The sequence below is a fragment of the Neofelis nebulosa genome, chromosome 2 (genome assembly GCF_028018385.1).
Source record: "Neofelis nebulosa isolate mNeoNeb1 chromosome 2, mNeoNeb1.pri, whole genome shotgun sequence".
NCBI classification, from domain to species: Eukaryota; Metazoa; Chordata; class Mammalia; order Carnivora; family Felidae; genus Neofelis; species Neofelis nebulosa.
This window is the reverse complement of record NC_080783.1, coordinates 169,104,770-169,129,076: the sequence shown is the minus strand read 5'-3', so window position 1 is coordinate 169,129,076 and position 24,307 is coordinate 169,104,770. Positions and strand designations below refer to the sequence as shown.

At 44.5% G+C, this 24,307-nt stretch overlaps 1 protein-coding gene across 1 annotated transcript in view; it reads left to right on the top strand.

Annotated features, from left to right (window-relative positions):
- The first annotated feature begins 1,345 nt into the window (after positions 1-1,345).
- The window catches only part of CACHD1 (cache domain containing 1), a 211,297-nt gene continuing 188,335 nt past the window's right edge, over positions 1,346-24,307 (top strand). Inside the window, exon 1 of the mRNA XM_058717124.1 lies at positions 1,346-1,705. Within this exon, the coding sequence (XP_058573107.1) occupies positions 1,460-1,705 (246 nt within the window). The 5' untranslated portion in view covers positions 1,346-1,459. The remainder of the gene's footprint in view (positions 1,706-24,307) is intronic.

The following is a 24,307-nucleotide window of genomic DNA, read 5'->3' as shown; positions in this document are numbered from 1 at the left end:
ACCATACCCCTCCCCCACCCCAGCCATCCACTTGTTCGAGGTGCTTCCAGCAGGTGATTTCTCAGAGACCCTAAGCCAGGAATAAAGAGGAAGGTTAACCTTGCCTCCCCATGCTTGGCAGATGTGTGGAGAGTACTCCCGTTCAGTAGTTTTGTGGGTTTTGTTTTGCTTTTGATGGGATCAGATGGTTCATTTCCAAACAGAGACAGAACTGTGTCATATTTAAGAGCAAGGGCCTTAAATTCCGGATCTGCCTCTTGTCCCCTGGGTGACCTTCGAAAATTTATTCTACCTAGGCCTCAGTCTGTTACCTAAAAATTTAGGATAAAGATACATACCTCATAGGGATGTGGTGGGATTAAAGGATAATAATGTACACAAGTCCCAGAGCACAGTGCTGGGCACACAGTAGCTGGTTAATGAAAGAAACCTGTTGATCCTACGAGTGCTATTGTTATTAATAACACCGAAGAGAAGCAGTGGACGCACAAACGGCGGTCCCCTCCTCCCCCAAACTCTGCCAGGCAGAAAGCCTGCCTCCCAGAACTTAAAGGGACATTGGATGGGTGGAACCTAGAAAGGGTGGGATCCCGGGGTCCGTCGCGTTGGAGGCGGGGAGAGCTGGGGTGGGTCGCTGTCGCCGGCCACGAGAAGGTCCTAGTGACCCCAATCCCGGCAGGGTTAGAACCCGAAAAGAGAGCCTGCTCTCCAGCCCCCAGCGCCTGGGGGGGCCGACTCCGAGGCGGGAGCGAGGGGAAAAGAGGAGGGGCGACTGGGGGAATTTCCCCGCCTCTCTCCCTCCTTCCATAAATCACCGCAGCCGCGGCGGCGGCCGCGCCGGGAAGTGCACGGAGCCGGAGTGCAGCGTGGTGGCACCAGACACCTCCCTTTCCCCCCGCCGCTTTCTTTCTTTCTCTCACTCAGTCCCCCCTCCGTTTTTTCTTTCTTTTTTTTTTTTTTTTTTAAACCTTCCTCTCTCCCTCCTCGTTAGGGTGGCTGCTGCAGCCTCGCAGCCGGGCGCCGCTCCTCCTCTGCCGGTGCCGCCGCCCGCCCGCCCTCGCCGCCTCCGCCTCGCCGCGACTTGGGAGAAGCGAAAGCTCCGGCTCCGACTGTCAGCCCCGCGGCCCGCGCACCCGGTGCGAGCGCCGCCACCCTCCGAGACGCCCGCCGCGCCGCGGGGGCCGCGCCGGCGCCGGGGTCCCTGGGAGCGAACGGGCGGCCGCTTCCTCTCCCGCCTGCCGCCGGAGCCCGGCGATGGTGGCCGCCCGCGCTCCCGCGCTGTAGCCGGGCGCCCCCTAAGTTTGGGAGTCGCCGCCGCCGCCGCGGCGCGCAGAGGCGCCTGAAGAAGGGCAAGAAAGTTTTGCGGGGTGCGCCGAGCGGGCCCTGGGCTCACCTCCCGTTGCTCCCTCCCCGCTTCTCGGCGCCTTGAGCCCGTCGGCGGGGAGTGGGGGGAGGCAGCATGGCCCGCGAGCCGGAGGAGGAGGAGACGGCGGGGGCGGCCGCCCTGGCCCGCCGCTGCCGGGACTCGTCCGGCCCGGCTGGGGCCGGGGCGCGGCGGCCGCCCCTCTGGCTGCTCTGCCTGGGCGCGTGCTGGCTGCTGGGCGCCGTGGCCGACGCCGACTTCTCCATCCTGGACGAAGCGCAAGTGCTGGCGAGCCAGATGCGGAGGCTGGCGGCCGAGGAACTGGGGGTCGTCACCATGCAGGTAAGTGGCCCCTTTTGCGCCCCCCCCCGAACTTGCCAGGCATCCTGCCCCTCTCCTATGCGCAGAGCCCGGTCCCGTTCCCCAGTACAGGTCTCACTGGCCAGGCAGACCTCTCTGGCATATACAGAGTCCCTTTTCCGCGAGACAGCTCTGCCCTCTGCACAGACCCCCTCCCTCTCCGACTACACACCAACTCTTCCATGCACGCAGGTACTCTCCCTTTCTCCTCCGCAGAGGCTCCTGCCCCTTGCGCGGAACCCTCTTTACCCCCCTTTACCCCCCTTTACCCCCCCGCCCCCGCAGCTCCTTTATCTTAGCAAGGAATCTGCGGTTCCCTCGAATCTCCTTTCCTAATTTGCACGTAGTTTCCCCCGCAGTCTTGTTTTCACCCCGCCACCCCTGCAAACTCCCCTTTGCTCTTTGTGTACCCATCCCGGGGCAGACGGCCCCGCCTGGCTCGGACGATTTTCCTCCCCTACCCCACCCCCTTGACCACCTCCCTGTGTCCCCCAGACCGAGGCGCACGGATGGGCGCCGGAAAGGAAGGCACCACCACAGCGTGCCCAGCTGCTCCTGGGCCACCTGGGTCCCGGCGGAGAGGGGCGGGAGGAGTGGACTCTGCGCTCCCTTTCCCCGCCAGGGTGCATTGGGGGAGGGGCTGGCCTTGTAGATTCCCGACTCTGGTCCGGCGTGGGGGACTTTTTTATTGCTTTCCGCTGTTGCTGTTGTCCTTTAGCGCACCGTCCACTGTATTTTTGTTTTGTGTATGCCTTTTTAGGGGAGAAAAACGGGGAAACCGTGAATAAGGTTCCCATTTCTCTAGATTGTTTACCGTGTTGGTCCTCCTCAGTGGAGGAAGGGGCTTATGGAAGGATTGCCGGCGGCGTATAAGGAATCCCGAAGGTGTTCCTGATAACAGTAGTAAAAATTGCTAAACAGCAACCACCTGGAGATTCTACCCTGCCATTATTTTATCTTCTTGGTCAGAAAGGCCCAGTCAGTTAGGAGAGGTTGAGGTGACATTAAGAGTCTGAAACCTTTGCTATAACATTCTTCCGTAAAATAACCTCATTCCCTTATGCATTCTAGCAATAATGGTGATAAATGTGGTTTTCGAAAGAGCGAAGTTTCCAGGAATGTGATCTTGGAATAGGTTTCTGATTTCTATTCTACTGTGACCACCCTTCCACCTCCCACCGTGGGGAGGTGTTTTGAGTCACTTTGGGATTCAGGTTACCGACGTCTCCCCCACCCCACCCCCTCCCGAAAATCTTCTGCCCTACCACGCCTCCTTCCAACCCCAAGTCTTCACCCTGGATGATAGTTTTCCTACAGCCACTCCCGCAGACCTTTAACACTGTAGTGGAAAGACGCTGGGATTTTGTTGTTTTGGTTTGGTTTTTTAGATGAGATTGAGAAGTGGGTGGTTTGCTTGAAAGGTAATTCTGTATTTATTTGCAGACACCCGGCCATGAAGTGCAATAGAGTCGGATATTTCCTCATTTGCTTAACAATAGACAAGCTTTTAAGATACATCATTTAGTTGTCCTTTCTGTGCAGATCTTTCAGGTTCAGATTCCGTTATACTTTTTCCGCATGCGTTTTCTTATTTCTGATGGTTGTTGACAGAGTTCTTAGAAGTGAAGTGACTTTTAGAGGAAATGGAACTAAAATGTTAGGAAGGAACTAGGATCCCCCCCCCCCCCCCCCACCAGTGGTGAATGTTTCAATTCAGAGCACAAACTATTGTGTTTTTGCATAGAGACATTTAAGATGTTGCAGTTTTGGGCTGTGTTGGTAAGATTAGTAGGCATTTATCACCTTCACCCCATCACAAGGGCTGGGCTAGAGATCTTAAGTTTCTTCCCCACCCCCTTCCCCATATAAGCTAAGGACTTGGCTTTTTCTAAGATGCTGACAGCAGTTTTACTGTTTCTCACCCGATCCTTGACAAAAGGTGAAATCGGATCCCAACACATTGTCATTCAGGTAGGGATCCAAAGCAAATGTAGTTTTTAAAAGGCTTCCCTGTTGAAAAGGAGACACTTTGGAAAAAAAGCTCTGATCTGTGGGGGGTTTGTGCCCAAATGGCCCTGTATCTCCTCCCAACTGGCCTCTTTCTAGCACCTTTGCAATCTCATTGTGGAAACTGGCCTCCTGGGGACAGGGTTTTGTCTGGCAAAATGTGAAGTGGCTTCTCTCCTTTTTTGAAAGGAGAAGCACATACTGTATTTAAATTCCTCTCCTTGAGCTGTACATTGATCTGCCACTTGCCTCCATCTGGGAAAATTGGGGAAAGAGTCTCTTCTTAATTTTGTTACACTGCCAGCTTTTGGGGGGTGGGGATACTTGTAAAATAAAATCTAAGGCAGGCTAGATTTTTGGCCCTTAGTACAAAGCTTTCGAGCCTCATATTTTCCTCTGCAAACCTCTGGGATTTGTTCAATGGGTCTGAAATGATGTGGGTTTAGTTATTTAAAGTGCAGATTATATAGTCCTCCCTTATGGAATATTGGATTTTATAGCTGTAGAGTTATCCTGCCATTCAGATGTAGGTAGCCTTGTGGGTGTTAGGGTGAGCAAGGTCAGACTTCCATATGCAGATGTGAGGGGGTTGAGGGAAAGGTTCTGTCTCTGAGAGGAAAAAAAAGATTCCCCCTCTGTTAAGGATGGACTCTTCATTTGACCTTGGCATTTTGAGCTCTGTGCAGAGCACTGCTTTCAGGAGAGCACCTTATTGATGAGAAAGTTTGTGTACGTCAGTTTATACGTAAAAAGCCCATTTTCAGACTTCTAAATCCTTTCTGCTGCAGAAATTCTCCAAAGACAATTTGCCTGTTGCAGCATTTCAAATGGCAGCACATGCGGCACACAGAAGGTTGCAAGGGCTAATTTCACAAAAACAAAAACCAGGCCTTCCTGCAGCACTGTCGTTTCCCATGCACAGGTTTTGTTTTCTGTGCTTGGAAATCAAGACGGTGTGAAAAGCTCTCCTAAAGATTTTCTTGCAAAGGTTTTCTCATGGAGGCTGCCTCCTCGTAGTTTTTTTTTTCTTTTTTGTCCTTTGTTTTTAGTAACAAAATTAAAAAAAAAAATCTTTAAATGATTTGCACCAATGAATTTTGCCAGTGCCCTGGGAAAGCTGCCACTGAATATTGCCCCTCTCCCCCACCCCCTCCCCTCCCCCACCTGGCAGCCGACCTCCTACTTCATGCGTAAAAGTCAAAAACCTAATCATGGTCTCCTCAGGGGTCTGGTAGAGTGAAACCTTCAACAACATTGAGAGGTGGGGAGCAGAGAGTAGCTGTGGCCAGAAGACTTGTTTCTGCCTATTTCATTTGTGCAAGAAGTTTATTTTTTGGTTTGTTTTGGTTTTGGTTTGTTTGTTTATTTATTTAATATCAAGCAGCCTTGTGGAGTGGAAAGAACTTTGACATTGAGTGTTTGGAGACCTGGGTTCCAGCCCTGCCACTTACAGGTTGTTTTGATCTTTATTTGCAAGTTGGAGGGTGCTGGTTCTTCCTGGAGGTTGGCTCTGTGGACTTGATGAAAATAGTATATGTGAAGGCACTTGTTAATGTGAAGCTATGGCTGGGGAAATGTTGGTAGATATGGTGGTTCTTAAATGGAAAAATAGTAATTGAAAAGCTTACTGTGCACAGAACCCTTTGCTAGGTGTTGAGGGGATTTACAAGGAGGTATTCCAGCATAGCCCCTCAAGTTTATAATCTGGAAGAGGAGGGAAGATTGCACAGGTAAAATGGCTTAAATAACCATGTCTGCCTGTTAGAAGGCATATCTGGGTCTGGCAGCCATTTCACCAAGCACTTATAAGGCCCATTTAACATTATATGACAATACAGGCTCTTTAACAGCAAGGGCCTGGCACATGGCCAGTGTGCCCGCCTTGATGTTAGCTCTAACACAGCTCTGCCGGGCTGGGCATAGTCACTGTGAACTTGGCAGACACACCAGCAGGTTGGTCAGACAGCTGCTGTTTTGGGGCCTGGAAGGGGGCTGGGGAGGGTCCTTCCAGTAGAGGCAGAAGAAGTGCCAGAAGCCCAAGCGAGAGCTTCAGCTCCAGGTCAGGCAAGAGCAGCAGCCAGGAAAGATGTGACTTGAGGAACTGAAGGGCTCAACTGGGATGAGGTGCTGGCTGCAAATCTAGAGCAAAGTTGTAAATGAGTGGCTGCTGCTGAAAGTGAGAGGGGAGGCCTCCTTTGTATGCACCAGAACAGCCTTGGAAGTTCATTGTTCATTTTGCATACATTCAGCAAGGGTTGGGCAGGGGGGTGCTTCTTTGTGGCCAAGGGCTTTGGTTAGATTTGGCCTGAATACAAGGTGAATAAAGTCTGGTCTGTGGCCTTAAGCTCTGAACTTTTGATGGAAACAGGTACAAAAAGAGGTATAACCCAGGGGGCTGGCAAGCAGCAGTAGAATGCAGTGGGTGGTGTGGTGGTGGAACCCGGAGCAGGGCATTATGGGAGGGTAAGAAGGGCTGCCCAAGCCCATGTGGGGAGGTCTGTCCTGGAAGTTGGTTACTCCTTCCTCCGTTTTTTCAGTGAACTGGGAACACAGAGAGGTCAATCCTGGAAGCAGCAGCAGCCTCAAACCCAAAGTCTGACCAAATCAGTAATTCATTGAACATTTCTAATCCCCTTTGGTGGCACTGGACAAAATAGTATATCTTCAAGCCCTTGGTAGGGATGTGGCTGTGACTCTTGTACTTCTTCACATGGCCTCAAGTCTTCTCTCCATGGCCATCACTGTGGGGCTTTTGTGGTTATGCACACCAACATCTTGGTAGCTCTGTTGTAAGTGCATGCTGATTTGCAGTTAGGTTTAGGTAAGGTTTGTATTTTCTCCTAAATCAGATCTAGCATACTAGGAATGGCATGTTTTAGGATAATTTGTGTACTGAAGCAATATCGAATGTGTTAGGGGTGATTCCCCCTCCCCCATATTTGCAAAAAAATGTGATTTTATTCTGTACCCTGTATACAATGTAAGTCCTAGTGGGAAAAATTGCTGCCTTGCTCTCTTCTGAAATAAAGTATTTGGAGCAGAAGAAAATTGCCCATTGATGGATAACTCTCAGTTGAACTTGGTAAGAGTGAGCCAAAGAAAAGCATGTTGAATGACTTCTGGTGGACTCTCCCTGTTGTGCTTCATACTCCCTCCACTTCCTCTCCACTAATACCTGTCTTAGTTGGCATTGGCGCCTGTGCTTCTGTTTTTTCTGCCAGTCCTGCTGGAGTCTGGAGGTGTCTGGGGGAGGGGAAGGAGATGGTTTCACACTTTGTAACCTGGTGCTATTTCTGGTTGCTGCTTGAGGAGTTCCTTCCTTGAGCTTAAGTGGATGAGCAGACAGGAACCTGGAAGAACTCTGGAAGTTGGGTATTATGTGCAGTGGGATTTACTTTGGAACTCCTTGGACCGGGTGTAAGAATACTGAAATTCAAAATAGGAAGGGACAACAGAGGCAACAATTTTGACACAGCTAAGTTATTAACTGTTAACTTCCCGCATATTGTTAAAATTGCTCTGAATGTTAGGGTCTTTCGGGCTTGACAGTGTTAATGAAGGGGAATAGATTTTAAAAGATAAGTGTCTAGCACAAGGTCCAATGTAGCAGTAGTCAGTAAGCAGAAGTATGGGACGATCTTTTTAGTGCCAGGGCATGGAACCTAGAAGGCAGTGAACAGCTCCTGAAGCCTGAATGAAATAAAAATCAAATCTTTAGAACCTGCAGATTTCAGTGTGGTCAGTCCTTTGTTCCGGGGTTTACTAAAGTGGGGTGCACAGACCTAGGGATTTGGTGCAAAACCATCCTTTGGGGTTTAAGGAGAAAATATTAACCCTGTCGATAATAGTCAATGTTTACTTTTCTTTTTAACATTTATTTATTTTGAGAGAGAGAGAGCAAGCAGGGAGAGAGACCGGCAGACACAGAATCCCAAGCAGGCTCTGCACGGTCAGTGAGGAGCCCCACACAGAGCTTGAACTCCTGAACCGCGAGATCATGACCCAAGCCGAAGTCGAACGCTTAACCAAATGAGCCACCCAGATGTCCCATCAATATTGACTTTAAAATTTTTCATTACAAAGATTTGGAGGGTAAAAAAAATAGTATAACAATACTCATGTACCCTTCACTGGCTTACACCAGCTTAAACAGCAGCTCCTGGTCAGGCCACTTTTATCTCTGCCTGTGCCAAAATAACTGGAGAATATTTTGAAGCAAAGTCCAAATATCCCCTAATTTCATCCATAATATTTTAAATTGCATCCTTAATTTCTATATTTTAAAATGTTTTGTAATGTGCATAATGGTATACTAGTATATTGAGCTTATAATCTACAAATAAAGACAACTATTTGGAGGGTATAAACTTATTTTATGGTGACATGCCTGAGTTTTTGACCAAAACCATTGCTGTGTCCCCCTAGCTCTTTATAAATAGCCTGTATCTTTCCCTGGCAACCTCTATAGTCTTCTGGAAGTCCTGTGCAAGCTTCTTTTGGGGTGAGGGGACTCCTCTGGGACCTTTCCCCCCCCTTTCTTACACAAGCTGTTTGGCCCCCGTTTTTCCTGTCTGGCTTTCTGCACAAGGCTGTGAGGATCCTTGCTTTCTTTGTGGCCTCTGTATATTGTCTATGCATATGTATTTGACTGATGGATTATGGACCACATCTTCTCCTTACTCCTGTTCTCTCCCCCTTCCAGAGGAGGCCAGAGTGAGAAAGGGACAGGCAAGATAAGCTGTAAGTGGGAGAGAGGGGAAAGTTGAAGAGGAAAAGGTGGACTATATACATATTTGTCTTCTGAAGAGCCTGTCTGTAAATATTCACTGGGTGTCTCGGTGCAGAATTGGAGACTGGGAGAGTGTAGGAGAGGCAAAGAACACCCAGTGCTTTCTGTCTGAAAGCTCCTGTCTTTTCAGGGAGACTAAACCAGTTTGTTTCTTTTTTCTCTCCTCTCCTCTCCTCTCCTCTCCCTTTTCTTTTCTCTTCCTTTTCTCTTCTCTTCCTTTTCTCTTCTCTTCCTTTTCTCTTCTCTTCTTTTCTTTTCTCTTTTTTCTCTTCTTTTCTCCTCTTTTCTCTTTTCTCTCTTCTCTTTTCTCTCTTTTCTCTCTTTTCTCTCTTTTCTCTCTTTTCTCTCTTTCTTTTCTCTTCTCTCTTCTCTTCTCTCTTCTCTTCTCTCTTTTTTCTCTTTTCTTTTCTCTTCTCTTCTCCCTTCTTTTTTAGTTTACATCCAAATTAGTTAGCATATAGTGCAACAATGATTTCAGGAGTAGATTCCTTAGTGCCCTTTACCCATTTAGCCCATCCCCCCTCCCACAACCCTTCCAGTAACCCTCAGCTTGTTCTCCATATTTATGAGTCTGTTTTGTCCCCCTTCCTGTTTTTATATTATTTTTGTTTCCCTTCCCTTATGTTCATCTGTTTTGTCTCTTAAAGTCCTCATATGAGTGAAGTCATATTTGTCTTTCTCTGACTGGCTAATTTCACTTAGCATAATGCCCTCCAGTTCCATCCACGTAGTTGCAAATGGCAACGTTTCATTCTTTTTGATTCCGAATAATACTCCAATGTGTATATATATACACACCATGCATGCTTACTTTCTTAAATAGGTTCTCCCCTTTGTTTCAACATGGTGGGCAGTTGAGTTGGGAACTTGCTGCTTGTGCCTGAGTCTCCTATATTTGGAGATGTGCTCTAGGGGAAAAGAACTAGGAACCTGGAGAAAGCTTGCTATCTAGAAAACTCAGCTGAAGTGACTTTGGATTTAGACACCAGCTGCCGAGGCCTGCTCCATAGCTAGGTTCTGCCTCCCTGAGTCCGGTTCAGGGATGGCCTGCTTTGTGGTCTCCCTGCTTCTGGCTGGAAGGCAGGCTGTCTGGCTTTCCACTGTGGTCTTGTGGTCTGCCCTCAGGGGTTGTACAAATCCAGGCTCAGAAGGCCTGCCCTTGGCATACTTTTCCTCCCTGACCTTTCAACTCCTCAGATCACTGGGCGCCAAGAGGACTGGGAAGGACCAGAGAGAGCATCACCTCTACATCCCTTGTTTTACAGATGAGAAACTGAGGCCCAGTGGGAGAAGTGGCTCTCTGGAGATCAGACCCAGGAGTAAGTGGTAGACTTAAAACTCAAGTGCTGGGGGTGCCTGGGTGGCTCAGTTGGTTAAGCGTCCGACTTCAGCTCAGGTCACGATCCCATGGTTTGTGGGTTCGAGCCCCGCATTGGGCTCTGTGCTGACAGCTCAGAGCCTGGAGCCTGCTTCGGATTCTGTGTCTCCCTCTCTCTCTGCCCCTTCCCTGCTTGTGTGTGCGCGCGCGCTCTCGCTCTCTCTCTCTCTCAAAAATAAATAAATAAAAACCAAACAAAAAACTCAAGTGCTGGTCTTAGGACTCTTGTTTTTTTGACACTTTGCACAATACTGTCCTGTGGGGGCTCCATTTTTCCAAGAGACTTTGCCTTAAAATATAAAAGAAATTTAAAGATATTTATATTCTTTGGGGAAAAGAAGGTTTGGCTTAGTTTTGTTTTTGTTTTTTTTTTTTTTCCTTTATGGATGAGAAGGTAAAGTTGATAGTCTACTTTGACAGCTGACTGGGTTTTTGTTTTTTTTGTTTGTTGTTAAGCTGTTATTAAAATACCTAGAAGTCAGTGAGCCACAGATGAAACCTAAAGATTCTGAGACTTACTATAATATTGTTAGTTTTTTTAAGAGCCAATTTAAATGGTCAGTTATTTATAATTGTGAACTGTACCACCACCAATCTTTTTATTAGAAAGATAAAGCATAAAAAGAAAACCAAACTTTAAGGGAAGAACCCTTCGTTTTTTGTTTATGTAAAGGCTACAGAAGGAAATTCCACCTGTAATTTTCAGGCAGAATTCTATTTTGGACCTCCAGAACTTGTATCTCCCTAGTCATTAGGAGTATGAAGCTCCCTCCCCCACGTCCCCCACTTTGTTCTGAGTTCAAAAGGAGTTTTCCTCTCCAGATTTACAGTCAAATGATTTCTGAGTTAATTTACAGTTAGAAAAATTCCAATCCCTAAATACCAGAGTGGATCCACTGTAAAGCAACGTACAGTCCATATTTCCCTGGAAATAGTGTGTTTTATTGTAATTGTAGAGGAGAAGCCAGTGGGTAAATTGTTATCTGTTGCGTGTGATAACGTCTTGATTCTCTTCCAACCATAACAGTTATTTTAAAGACTCTGTGCAAGCCCAAGACTATAGCACTTCCACCCTCCCCCCTTGATTCCCCCTTGGATATTTTTTAAGTTTTATTTTTGCGTGGAGTACTAAAAAAGAAAATACTTTGAGGCCCTGATGGAAGGGCAGTGAAAATCGGCAAGCCAGTGAGAATGAATCTGAATTTTTAATTAGGCTTTGAGTTGTGTCTTCAAAGTGTAGAGACATCATTAGTGATGTAAGTCTTGTTGCGTTAGCAGAGACTGACATTTTACTTCAAACGTGGCGAGTGCAGCTGTCCTGTGCAGATAAAAGTTGCCAAGTGCGGAATAGCAAGGTGGATTGGTAGATAATTAGCTGTCCCACATTACTGCAGTGTGGAAGAAGCCTGCCAGTCATGGGCAGGAAGGAGGAATTATTAGTGGGAGAAAATCCAAGTGTGTCATAAGGCAATTTGGAATCACTTCAGCTGTGGCAGAGCTGATAAGGTGTATGTTAAGGAAACAAGACAAACTGAGTCTAGGATGTGGCCAACTTCTTTTCTTTCTCTTCAATTTAAAAGAGGAATGGCTGGAAATGAACCGTAAATACAGTGAAGTACAGGTCCTTCAGTCTGCCCTGACTCCGTGTATGAAATAGTTAACCAACTTAAAATAGTCTCCGTATTTTCACGTATCTTGAAAATAAAGTGAGGATTCTATACAGGGAAAAAAAAAATCACAGGGATGCCATAAAGCCTTGACGATAACTGTGCTGTGTCTATCCCTGAAAAGATAATTTGAAGAAGAAATTTTGAAGTCCATCACCTCTCTACTAAAAAGGTTATAATATTTATAAGTGATTTGAGGATATATTGCCTTACTGGTAGAATATGTGAGTGTATTTAAATATTCATAAAAGTTTTTCTGTGATCATCACATTCTTCCCTAGGAAATAAGAGCTAGAGAAAGTTTTGTTGGCTTTCTTGTCTGTCTTCGATTATTTGCTAACTCGAGTGAAACTGTATGGGATGTTTTTGTCCATTTGGATTGCTCCCCGCACTCCTGCCAGGATACTGAACTCCTTTTGTCCTAATTTCATCCACTTTTATTGGATTGGCTTTCTCCAAAGCCAAGGCCTCTCTTGGCAGCCCAGAAGTAGGAGGTACTGAGGTGGGGGTATGTGCTGTGTTCTGCTTGGATAGTGTCCCCCCTGAATGAGTTCTACCCCTGGCCACTGTGGGAGACAGACCATTTTTTGCTCTTTGCTTCTTATCCTCTTTTATCACTAGGGGAGTGTCACTGGGTTTTTGCTGCCCTGGGTGGTTTTGAAGAAAGCCTGGAGAATTGAAGTTTTTGGCAATCTTGGCTCTTGGATCCAGAGTTGATTTCATTGACCGCCCCCCCGCCCCCAGGTGAAATGGGGATATTTGCCCCTCTGTAGTCTTGGGGCAGGAGGTAGGGGACATGTGACAGGCGACCAGACTTTGTGCTGATTGTGAACCAGTCAGTCATATTTGTTATGGGTTAAGATCCCTGGAGATCGTGTAAATTTATGACCATCAAGGAAGCCTGGACATTTTTTTTTTGCATACATGTATATTGAGATAATAAATGTGGGCAAGAATTGCAAGCAGTAAAGCTTTGTACAGGTGTGAGTATTAGAGCATAAACTCCCATAAAAAAACACCCAGATCTATTCATCTGTATAGTCCTTGTATGAGTTAGCACTGTCTCTGGCACATGGTGAGGACTCAAAAAATGTCTGGACTACAGAAATTCAGTAGCCAGCTTTACACACACTTCATAACATTCTCATGTTTAGCTACTATGTTTCATGTGTCAATTTCATTACTTAAGGCTTACAGTGAAATGTCTTGAGCCTTTACTTTCTAAAGGCTCAAAATGTTTGAGATTAGTGAAAGTGTCTAGCGAGTATCAAGCACTTTAGGACTCTAAGTATGGATTGATTCTGATGTGTAATTTCTTCATGTGAGAGAAAGTGGAGAATACATTGAATATAGGAATATATAGAAAAATATGCGTACTTGTGGATTATGTACTTAGAGCTACTTTATCCTAGAGGCTAGAGTTTATTAATTCGCTTAACAACTTTTTATTGAGCATGTATTATATGCCAGGTACTATGCTTGGATGTCAGTTTGTGATCTAAAAAAGACACACAAGCCCTACTCTCATGGAGTATACCACCTACTAGGGGAAATAGACATTAAGGAAATGATCATGTAAGTAAATACAAACTATAAAATTTTGAATAGCATTAGAAGAAAACATGGGCTATTCCAAAAATTACCAGGGAGGTCTTCTGAAAATCTTTTGGGGGGAAAAAGTTAGAATATTCCTTCGCTGCTTTAGACCCTCTAAAGGTTCCTGTCTGACTCCGCCTAAAACCCCAATTATAGTGGCCTTCATAGCCAGATGTGACTTAGTCCCTGGTATCTTTGTGGTCTTCCCTCACCCCACCGAGCTCCCACCCTCCCTCCACACACATAACAAGGTTCCTCCAGCCCTCCAAGCACACACCTGCCCCAGAGCCTTTAAGCTTGCTGTTCCTGTTCCCTCTGCCTGGGAATAGCAGGAAGCTCTCCCTGGTCACCTTTAACAGTACCCTGCCTTTCCTCTCACTCTATCTCCTAACTTTGTTTACTTTATTGTAACCTGACCTCCCACACGTAGCTTTTTGTATCGTTCACTTCTGTTTTCATGTGGAAGGGTGCTTGGTACTTAGAATCACTCAATAAATACTTACTGGACAAGGGTGAGTGGGAATGACAACTGGGCTGGGTGGTATGGAAAAGAATCTGAGGAGGGCAAGTAGAAAGGAGGGAGAGCCCATCGGAGGCTTGCAAAAGGAGCCAATCAGGGGAGGAGTTGGGAGCTGCAGAAGGGAGAATGAGAATCAAAGGAGGGGTTGATGCAGTTGTGGGAAGGTAGGGGGGTAGAGGAGACTTGCATCCCAATGGAGGGAGGAGCCTACATCTAGGTCTTGAGAGGCAGGACTTTGGATTACTTGAAGAAAGAAATCAAGCTAGGGGCCTACTTAGCATGCTTGCAGAAGGGTGATACAAGTGAATAATTTGGGTTCTTATTCCTCATTAATGCAAGTGTAGTTGTTTCCCACTGACTCTTTGGTCATGGCTTTCCTGATAAGGACCCATTGGAAGGGTGGGGTTGCAGGGTAAAAGACCCTGGATATGTAGAGGTCTGCAAATGGGAAAATCTGTGGTTGGCCATCTGTTTTTTCCAACTTAGGGAGAGGAGAGAGAAGGGAGACGGCAACTTTATCCAGATACATCATGGAGAAAAATTTAAATGTCAATTCGTTGTCCTTTATAATTTAAAAAAATACGCATGCTTCCTATATTTTTGGCCAAAACAAATAACTTTAGAGTCCACTCTGAATACAGTAATGAAATACCGTATTAATGATGCAGATGTACTTTAACCCCCAATTGCATTACCGTTTAGTTACATATGGAAAATGTAATCGTTTTCTTTTCTCCCTGCAAACAGTAATGATCATTTCTTTCAGAAAGTGTATTTAGGGGCACCTGGGTGGCTAAGTTGAAGTGTCAGCTTCAGCTCAGGTCATTATCTCATGGTTCAGGAGTTCAAGCTCTGTGTCAGGCTCTGTGCTGACAGCTCAGAGCCTGGAAACTGCTTCAGATTCTCTGTACCCCTCTCTGTCTACCCCTGCCCTGCTTGTGCTCTCTTTCTTTCTCTCTCTTGCCCAGAAATAAACATTAAAACAAATAAAAAGTGTATTTACTCAGAGGAAAAAGTGAGCTGGAAAGGGACAGAGAGAGAAAGAGAGAGAGAGAGAGAGAGAGAGAGAGAGAGAATCTCAAGCAGGCTCCACACTGCTGGTGCAGAGCCCATTGTGGGGCTTTGAACTCACAAACTGTGAGATCATGACCTGAACTGAAATCTAGAGTCAGACACTTAACCAACTGAGCCACCCAGGCACCCTAGTAATAATTGTTTTTTAATGTGTGGCTTTGACATTTTACAACCAGATCTTTCAGATACATCAAGTATTTTCTCATGTTGTTTTTAAAAATGTGGTAAAGCATACATAACATTAAATTTCCTATTTGAACCATTTTTAATTGTTTGGTTCTGGACATTAAGTACTTTCATTGTTGTGTGACTATTACCGACCGTCATCAGTCTCCAGAACTTTTTCCATCTACCCTGGCTGAAACTCTGTAACCCATTTAACAACTCCTTTCCTTTCTCCCCTGGCCCCTCACTACCACTATTAATTTCTTTCTCTATGAATTTGACTGCTCTAGATACCTCATGTAAGTGGTGGAATCATACAATATTTGTCCTTTTGTGAGTGGCTTTATTTACTATAATGTCTTCCAGGTTCACCCATGTTATAGCATGAATCACAGTTTGCATCCTTTTTAAGGTTGAATGGTTATCCATTGTATGTATATGCTACATTTTGTCCATTAATCCACCAGTGGACCCTTGGGTTATTTCTACCTTTTGGCTGCTGTAAAATCATGCTTCTGTAAACATGGGTGTACAAATGAGTCCCTGCTTTCAGTTCTTTTGAGTATATACCTAGAAGTGGAATGGCTGGATCATAGGATACTTCTGTTTAATATTTTAAGTTTTATTTATTTATTTTGATAGAGAGTGAGCATGTGTGTGCATGACTAGGGGAAGAGCAGAGAGAGTGAGAATCCCAAGCAGGCTTCCTGCTGTCAGCATGGAAACTGACGCAGGGCTCGATCTCATGAATGGTGAGACCATGACCAGAACTGAAATCAAGAGTCTGATGCCTAACCAAGTGACCCCCCCCCGAGGCGCCCCCTCTGTTTATTTATGGTCCTATTAGTTTCCATAGTAGCTGACGTTTTTATATTCTTACCAGCAATGCACAAGAATTCTAATTTCTCTATATCCTTGCCAAGACTTACTTATTTTTTTGTAAAATAGTCATCCTAATGGGTGTGAAAATATAATCTTTTTGGTGTAGAGTTCTATGAATTTTGATAAACAAACAGCCCTGCAACTATCACCACAGTCCAAACACAGAACACTTTCATCACCCCCTACAACTCTCTGATGCCTCTCCTTTGCAGTCAGTCCTCTCTTCACCCCACCTGGAACCCCTGCAAACCACTGGGGTGTTCTCCATCTCTGTAGATTTGTCTTCTCTAGTATGTCCTATAAATGCACTGTGATATGCATTTTGAGTCTTAGTTTTTAAATTCAGCATAATTTGAAATTCATCCATGTTGTGTACATGAATAACTCCTTCCTTTTTATTGTTGAGTAGAATTCCATTGTGTGTACCAACACACCACAGTTTATCTGTTTACCAACTGACAAGATTTGGATTTCTTAAGGTCATAAATCCATCAACATTCCTGCTATAGACATTTGTGTACAAGTTCATGTTTGAACATAAGTATTCACATTTCTGAGGTGGGGGGAGGATTACTGTGTCCTGTATTAAACTTTGTAAGAAACTGCCAGTCTGTTTTCCAGAGGGTCCGTGTCATTTCATTGTCTCCTTAGCAATTCGTGAACATCCTGGTTACTCCAAATCTTCACCAGAACCTGATTGGCTCAGTCATTTTAATGTTAGCCGTGGTTAAAATGTGTGAAGTAATGAATCATGTGGTTTTAATGAACATTTCCCTAATGAATAATGATGCTGAGCATTTTTCAATATGCCTATTTGCCATTAGTGTGTGTGTATACATATATATGTGCGTGTATACATGTATGTGCATGTACGTGTGTATACACATGTGTGTACACGTGTGTACGTGTGTATACATATATGTGTGTATGTGTGTGTATACATGTGTGTGTGTAATATATGAAATACCAAAAATTTGACCATTTTTAAATGGGATTGTTTCCTTATTGTTGATTTTAAAAACAATTTACTCGTTTTATCAATTTGGTAGATTTGTAAGTGATTACTGCTGTCTAGTTTTAGAACATTTCTATTACTCACAAAAGTTCCTATGTACCTGTTTGTTATTGACTTTTGAGGTTGTGTTTTATTCAGGCATACTTCTTATTTTCCTCATGAGTGCCAAATTCTGTAAATCTTATCTTTTAAAAAAAAAATTTAATGTTCTTATTATTGAGAGAGCATGAGCAGGGGAGGGGCAGAGAGAGAGGGAGACCCAGCATCTGAAGCAGGCTCCAGGCTCTAAGCTGTCAGCAGAGCCTGATGCGGGGCTTGAACTCCCAATTGTGAGATCATGACCTGAGCCGAAGTCAGACATTTAACTGACTTGAGCCACCCAGGTACCCCAGTCTTCTCTCTCTTTTTTTTTTTTAAGTGACATTGTTCTCACAAGGTATTTGCTTTCATTAAAGAATGATGACCAGGGTTAGAAAGAATAAACCATAATCCAGGATAGATAAAAATCTTTGAAAGAGAATTGTGGATTTTGCAGTTCTTGTTCTCAGCTAGAAACAAAGCCTTACTGAAAAGTTTTGATTAATGTGGCCTATGTAGATTCTTAGATTTAGTCGATTGGTTAGTAACTTTTTTTTTTTTTTTTAATATTTTTTTTTCAACGTTTTTTATTTATTTTTGGGACAGAGAGAGACAGAGCATGAACGGGGGAGGGGCAGAGAGAGAGGGAGACACAGAATCGGAAACAGGCTCCAGGCTCCGAGCCATCAGCCCAGAGCCTGACGCGGGGCTCGAACTCACGGACCGCGAGATCGTGACCTGGCTGAAGTCGGACGCTTAACCGACTGCGCCACCCAGGCGCCCCTGGTTAGTAACTGTTGATTGCACTCCTGTAGTGTTCCAGCACTGTTTAAGTTATGGAGTACAGTGATGAACAGAACAGAGTCCCTGTCTTTTGAGAGCCTTATGTTCTAGAAGAGGAAGATAGATATTTAAATATGCAATAGTCAAATAAAGGTGACCTTGGACTCTGATTAGTTCTGTGAAGATAAGGTTGGTTAATGTGGGGTTCAAAGGCAGCCTCTTGGAGGAGCTGGTATTTGAGCTGTGGCATGGTTGTATTGGGGGCTGCCTGGCAGAAGCTGGGGGAAAGAGAAGGCTCAGGGATGGAGGGGAGAGCAAACTTGAGAGGCTAACAGAAGGCTTAGAAGGAAGATAGTGTTGGAAGATGACCGAGGGTAGGATCATTGTGGAGACCAGAGAGTTTTCATTTTATTCTGGCTGAAATGGGAAGCCAGAAATGTGTGGAGGATTTTAGGCATGACAGTGACATGGCTGACTTTTGCTTTAGAAATCTCCCTCTGGCTGCTGGGTCTCTGGTTATGTGTATGTGGTGCAGGTGGGAGAAGTGAGCGTATTTATTCTTCCTGGAAATACATCGTACTGTTTGTTTTTGTGATTTCACTTAAATACGATGAAATTGTAGTAGTTAATGATGTATGTATCAACAAAGGCCCACTGGGTCAACACTATGATTTAAAAGGAAGTAGGACAGCTGCAAGAGAATATGAAAGCAGATCAGACTTATCATGTAGAAAATATGAGACAACATAGTAATCTCGTTCATATTTACAGATACTCTCTGCCAAATGATTAATCATTAAAGGCCATGAGGCCTTAGCTTACCAGCTGGGTGGTTTTAAAAAACAATTTTTTAAAGATTTTATTTTAATAAAAATTTTTAATCTTTATTTTTGAGAGAGAGAGTGAGAGAGACCAAGATAGAGTGCAAGTGGGGGAGGGGCACAGGAGAGGGAGACAGAATCCGAAGCAGGCTCCAGGCTCTGAGCTGTCAGCAAACAGCCTGAGGCGGGGCTCGAACTACCAGACCATGAGATCATGACCTGAGCCGAAGTTGGAGGCTTAACCAACTGAGCCACCCAGGCGCCCCAACATTTTATTTTTAAGTACTCTCTCCACCCAACATAGGGCTCGAACTCAAAACCCCAAGATCAAGAGTCTCCTGTTCTACTGATTGAGCCAGCCAGGTGCCCCAAGTATGTGACTTTTTTCTCCACAGCCTCCATTTTCTCACTTCATTAGGAGAAAAATACCTGCCTTAAGTCTGGATTGTTGTAAAGGTGGCAATGTACATACGTAATAGACTCAACATCTCTGATTCTGTTAGGATGTTTTCAATTGCAAGTAATGACCCATCCTAACTGAAACTGCCTTTAAAGATAAAGCAAGCTTGTCAGCTTAAATAGCTGGGGAAAAAAAAACAGGTGCCTGGGTGGCTCAGTCAGTTGACCATCAGACCCTTGATTTCAGCTCCCACCACGATCTCATGGTTCATGAGTTTGAGGCTCGTGTCAGGTTCTGCGCTGAAAGTGTGGAACCTGCTGTGGATTCTATAGAGTGAACTTCAGGCACCGTTTGATCAGAACGCTGGCTGCATCTTGCCTACCCCCTTTCTTTCCAGGCTCTGTCATCCTCCTCGTGTTAGCTTATCCTCAGGGTAGTTTCACCTGTGTAGGAAAATGAGTACCTGGATTCCAGGTTCTCAGGCGCACATCCTTCTCTTCAGAAGACCCCTCCCTGCCGGAGACCAGCTCCAGCAACCAGGGGTTCCCAAAGGAAGAACGGCATCGGTGAAAATAAAACAAAACTAAAATAAAAAACTGAAAAATAAAAAAGTAAAACTAAAATAAAAATGGACACAGACAACAGCATTGTGTTGAACTGGCTGATTTATTGTAGCAAACGTGACATATATGCTAGTGAATTCCTTGTAGCATACGTCATCTGTGTTTTTCTAACATTACCTAATTTTGAAAATGTTCCTATGTGTAAACAACCTTTTAAGAAATAACATGGTGATTTTTCCCGTTTCCCGCAGGCACTTTGATTATTGATTAATTTCTTACATTATTCCATTATGCATCTGTGTTTATCTATAATCTACAAAGCATTTGCTTTGCTGTTCTCGTGAAAGGCCCTCCATTTCTCAACACCTCAAGTGGAACAGTTACAGGGACATGACCTCCTAACCACATGAGGCCAGAAGAACAATGTGTTTGCCTCGGTCTGAGGTGCCAGAAAGGGGCTGAAAAAGCCTTAGAAACCCATGCCTCATACATTCTCAGAGACCATGTACCTAGGAACCAATGAACCGACTAGGTTCAGTCATCATCTGGAATGCCTCCGGGGGGCCAGGTGCGCCTAGGGGTTGAAGTCACCTATGTCCATAAATACACTCCTTAGTTGCCGGAATGAAGCTTTCAAATCCATACGTCTCTCCTTTACAGGCCCTCTTTGCTGGCAAATGCACGAGGCTATCCTTCCTGTAAGTAGAGGAGTCTCCATAGGGGATGGCAAGGGCTAAACGTAAGGCCACACAATTTCTTGCGGAACCTTATTTTCTTCCCAAATGGTTCTTTTCCCAAGGGGCCTGCTGTGGGCAATTCCCCAACAGACCAGACCCCAGGTAGTTTTAAGGCCAAATTACCTAAAAGCGGGAGTCCAAGAAGCTTCACTGTCGGCGGGCCGCCTTGCAGTCACCAATCCGTCCACAGCTTGGGCCTTGCCATCAGGCTGGGATGGCTCGGCTTCCAGCACCTCCCTCCTCGGCTGTGTTGTAGAGTGCCTTGGACTTCCCCTGATGGGACTTTCCTGTGGTTAATAGAATGCAAGAGAATGGGATTCCATTAGTTTGTGCTAATCAGGACCTACTCCTGGAGCTGGTTTTGGTTGATTCCACCTGAATCTCATGACTCCTGCTCAATCTAGTGATTTGGGTAGCAGAGAGATCACACAAATGTCTACTGTATTCACTGTGATCATACCAATGGCAGTAGAATGTGGGAGTGATTTTGATCGTTTTGGCTCACTAGCCAAATGCTGAGAGTCCTAATGCTGGACTCTCCTCTCTCTCTTTAAAGTTCTTCACTGAGCATCTGTGTGAAACATAGAATGTACTTGATTCATGCCAGCGTTATAGCCTGGGACGGCTTAATTGATTTGGTTAGCAAAAGAATCCAAATCCATTAGTTTAGAAGGCAATACTTTATGCATTAGAATACTTTGTATATTAGGAAATAATTTTAGTTTTGTGTGAGGTGATGATGGTTGGGAATTATCCATGCTGGTGGGGTTTACATTTTGTAAACCTAGTATTATAGATACATATTAACCCATCTTTTATGAACAGAACCCTGTTTCTAAGTACCTGGGGGCAGATAATTTATAACCTGTGTTTTGCACATCTCAGGTTTTTGACCAGTCTCTCTTTGCCCATCCCTAACTTGTCTGTTGCATGATGATATAAGTCAAAAAGAAAATTGCTACTTTAGCATGTGGTTATTAAACAGCTTGCATTTAGTTTATTCATTTATTTGAAAATATTACCTAGTTCAATAAACAAATACAGATTTTATTGGATTTCAATACAGGATTAAAAAAATCTTAAGTTTATTCATTTTGAGAGAGAGAGTGAGAACGAGCAGGGGAGGGGCGGAGAGAGAGAATCCCAAGCAGGCTCAGCAATGACAGTGCTCAAACTCAAAACACGGGATCATGACCTGCGCCGAAACCGATAGTCTGATGCTTAACTGACTGAGCCACCCAGGTATCCCTCAATACAAGATTTTTGAGAGATGTATGGTTATAAGGACAACTGCCATCTATTTTGGACAGAGTTACCAAATTCATGGTTTAGGGAATCTCCTTACAACACCATTAAATATCGAGGAGGTAAAGTATCATCAGTATCCTTTTTTAATTTACCTTCCAAGAATTTGTCTTCTGTCTGATCTAATTCAAGAGTTACAGGAGTAATACAGTGAAATTCTTGTTGAGTTTCCTTTGAGCAGTTTCTAAACTATGGAAGTAAAAGTATGTGATGCCATTTCTCCCTCTGACATTGAATGAAGAGAGCAGAAGCCTGCTAATGTAACTGCCAGTGTCCCTCCATCCGTTCTTTGAACGTGCTTTGAATCCCAAGCAGTGTGGTGTTACACCTTCATTTGAAGTATCTTCCATTGATTAGAAATTGATTTTTATTTTTTCAACTTTTTTTTTTTTTATTTATTTTTGGGACAGAGAGAGACAGAGCATGAACGGGGGAGGGGCAGAGAGAGAGGGAGACACAGAATCGGAAACAGGCTCCAGGCTCCGAGCCATCAGCCCAGAGCCTGACGCGGGGCTCGAACTCACGGACCGCGAGATCGTGACCTGGCTGAAGTCGGACGCTTAACCGACTGCGCCACCCAGGTGCCCCTAGAAATTGATTTTTAAACACGAGTTCTCTTAGTTATGAGCCTAAGATCAAGATGGTATAGACAGATACTGGACTAATTCTTCATAGTTTTGTCACCCACATTAGAATTCTCTAAATGCCTTTTTCCTCAAAACATTCATATCACTATATAGCACCTTTAAAACTTTGAGGGAGGGTTCTTAGGTGTCTAAACAATATAACCAGGAAAATCAGGGAGATGATTTCATGTCTATATAATTTCTACTACTTGCCAGGCGTCCTCGTAGATGCTGAAAATAGTCAACAAAATGCAATCCTGCTTCCCTGGAGCAGACATTCTCCCGGGTAGATTAAAAAGCAGCCTGGGAACAGCAGGGGGATGAGGGTTAGTTCAGGGAAATTAATGCCAATGCAATGGTCAAGACTTTTCCTTGATGGATGTGGATGGGTCACATGGCCTGCAGAGGATTGTCTAACGGATTAACTCTTTACAGGCTAGTGTCTTACAAGTCACATTTCTTTCTTACAACATTTTTAGAAGATTCACAAGTGGCCATAAACAATTACTGTGCTTTACTCTTCCTCTGTATTTCCTGTAAACCCTTAACTTGGGTTTTTATTTCTTTTTTATCACCGAGGTGCCTGAGACTTAACTCCATTCTCCCGTCTCCTGGGACTGTCCTGTCAGGAAAGGGATGCCTATTTTCTTGCATGCTTTGTGGATGTGCTTCAAAGAAAAAGCCATTTTTAAGCAGCACAGAGACAGTCCCTGAAGGTGGCAAGAGATGTGAGTGGTTCCAGCCATCCTCAGTTTACAAACACTCTGGTTTCCAAAGCTCATTTCGAAGTCTGTTGTTTGGAACAACATTTACCCAAAAGGATTATAAAAGCAGACCCGGTTCCCAGGCCAACTCACAAAAGCCTGTTTAGAGGAACTAAGGTTTTAATCCAAGCTTCCTCCCTATCCTTCTGAGCCTCCAGTTCCTTACTGTGAAAGTTGGAGATGTACTTATGGTGGTTGTAGTGTTCTAAGAGAAGGTCTGGGAAGAATGTCTGGTGTAATGTTTAATGCCAGAGGTCTTACAAAGTGTTAGTCTGTTCTTTATGAAGGGAATTTTTGCTGGGTCCTCAGAATTTAATGCTCCACCCCTCACTTTGTAGGTTTTGAGCAGCAGAGAGGGTCCTGGGTTTATGTGGGGGTAGGAACTGAATAGGATGAACCTCTTCTGTTATTAAGGGCAGGGAGAAAGGAAATTTGTCATTATTGAGCACTTACTATGTACTACATACTGTGCCAAGCACATGTTAAGTATTGGCTGTTATCATTTAACTCAGACATAGCCCAGTAGATCAAGCTTATTGCCAAAATGTCTGTTCCTAAGAACTTTGGCCAGAGGAGTTGGTCTTCTAGGTACACATGGCTCTAGCTCAGCCCCTGCGTGCTGCTTTTCTTTCTTTCTTTCTTTCTTTCTTTCTTTCTTTCTTTCTTTCTTTCTTTCTTTCTTTCTTTCTTTCTTTCTTTCTCTTTCTTTCTTTCTTTCTCTTTCTTTCTTTCTCTTTCTTTCTTTCTTTCTCTTTCTTTCTTTCTTTCTTTCTTTCTTTCTTTCTTTCTTTCTTTCTTTCTTTCTTTCATCCGGTTTAGCCCCTGTCTATATATCAGGAATAACTATTTAGGCACATTTTTGTCTGTGGCTAAGCGGTTTCTGCAAAAGGCAAGATGCTTTTCAAATTCCCAAAGGGCACAACGGCCCTCTCTCTGGTACCGCAGGTCTGACTGGGCCTGGTTTCCTCTTGAAATGTCTCCCTGTGATGTTATAACTTAAAAGATGGAGGACCGTTTGATCCAAGCCCAGGATTTGTTGGCTACAGGGTTTTTGTTAATAGAAAACACTCCTGCACCTCTAGGGGGGAAAAATTAAAGCACATACTTCTTCCTCTTTGACCTTCGAACCCTTGCCATTTACATCAAACACTTGCTGGGAGAGCAGGCTAAATTAATAATCTGTGATAGCTCCCTCTCTAACAAGCTCACTTTAAACTTGGCATTTTCTCCTCAAGCTGATGAGTTTCCATCTCCTCAGAAGATGTGTGTGCCCTTCAGACATCTGAGGGAAGGGAATGCACTTGGTGGGAGGAACAGTGCTTTCCTTATATCATGTGCCTCATTCAGTGAGTCTCAGAGTTTGCTTTTCGAGAACAATTACAAAGTAACTGTACTAAGGCTGAGTGACTTGACT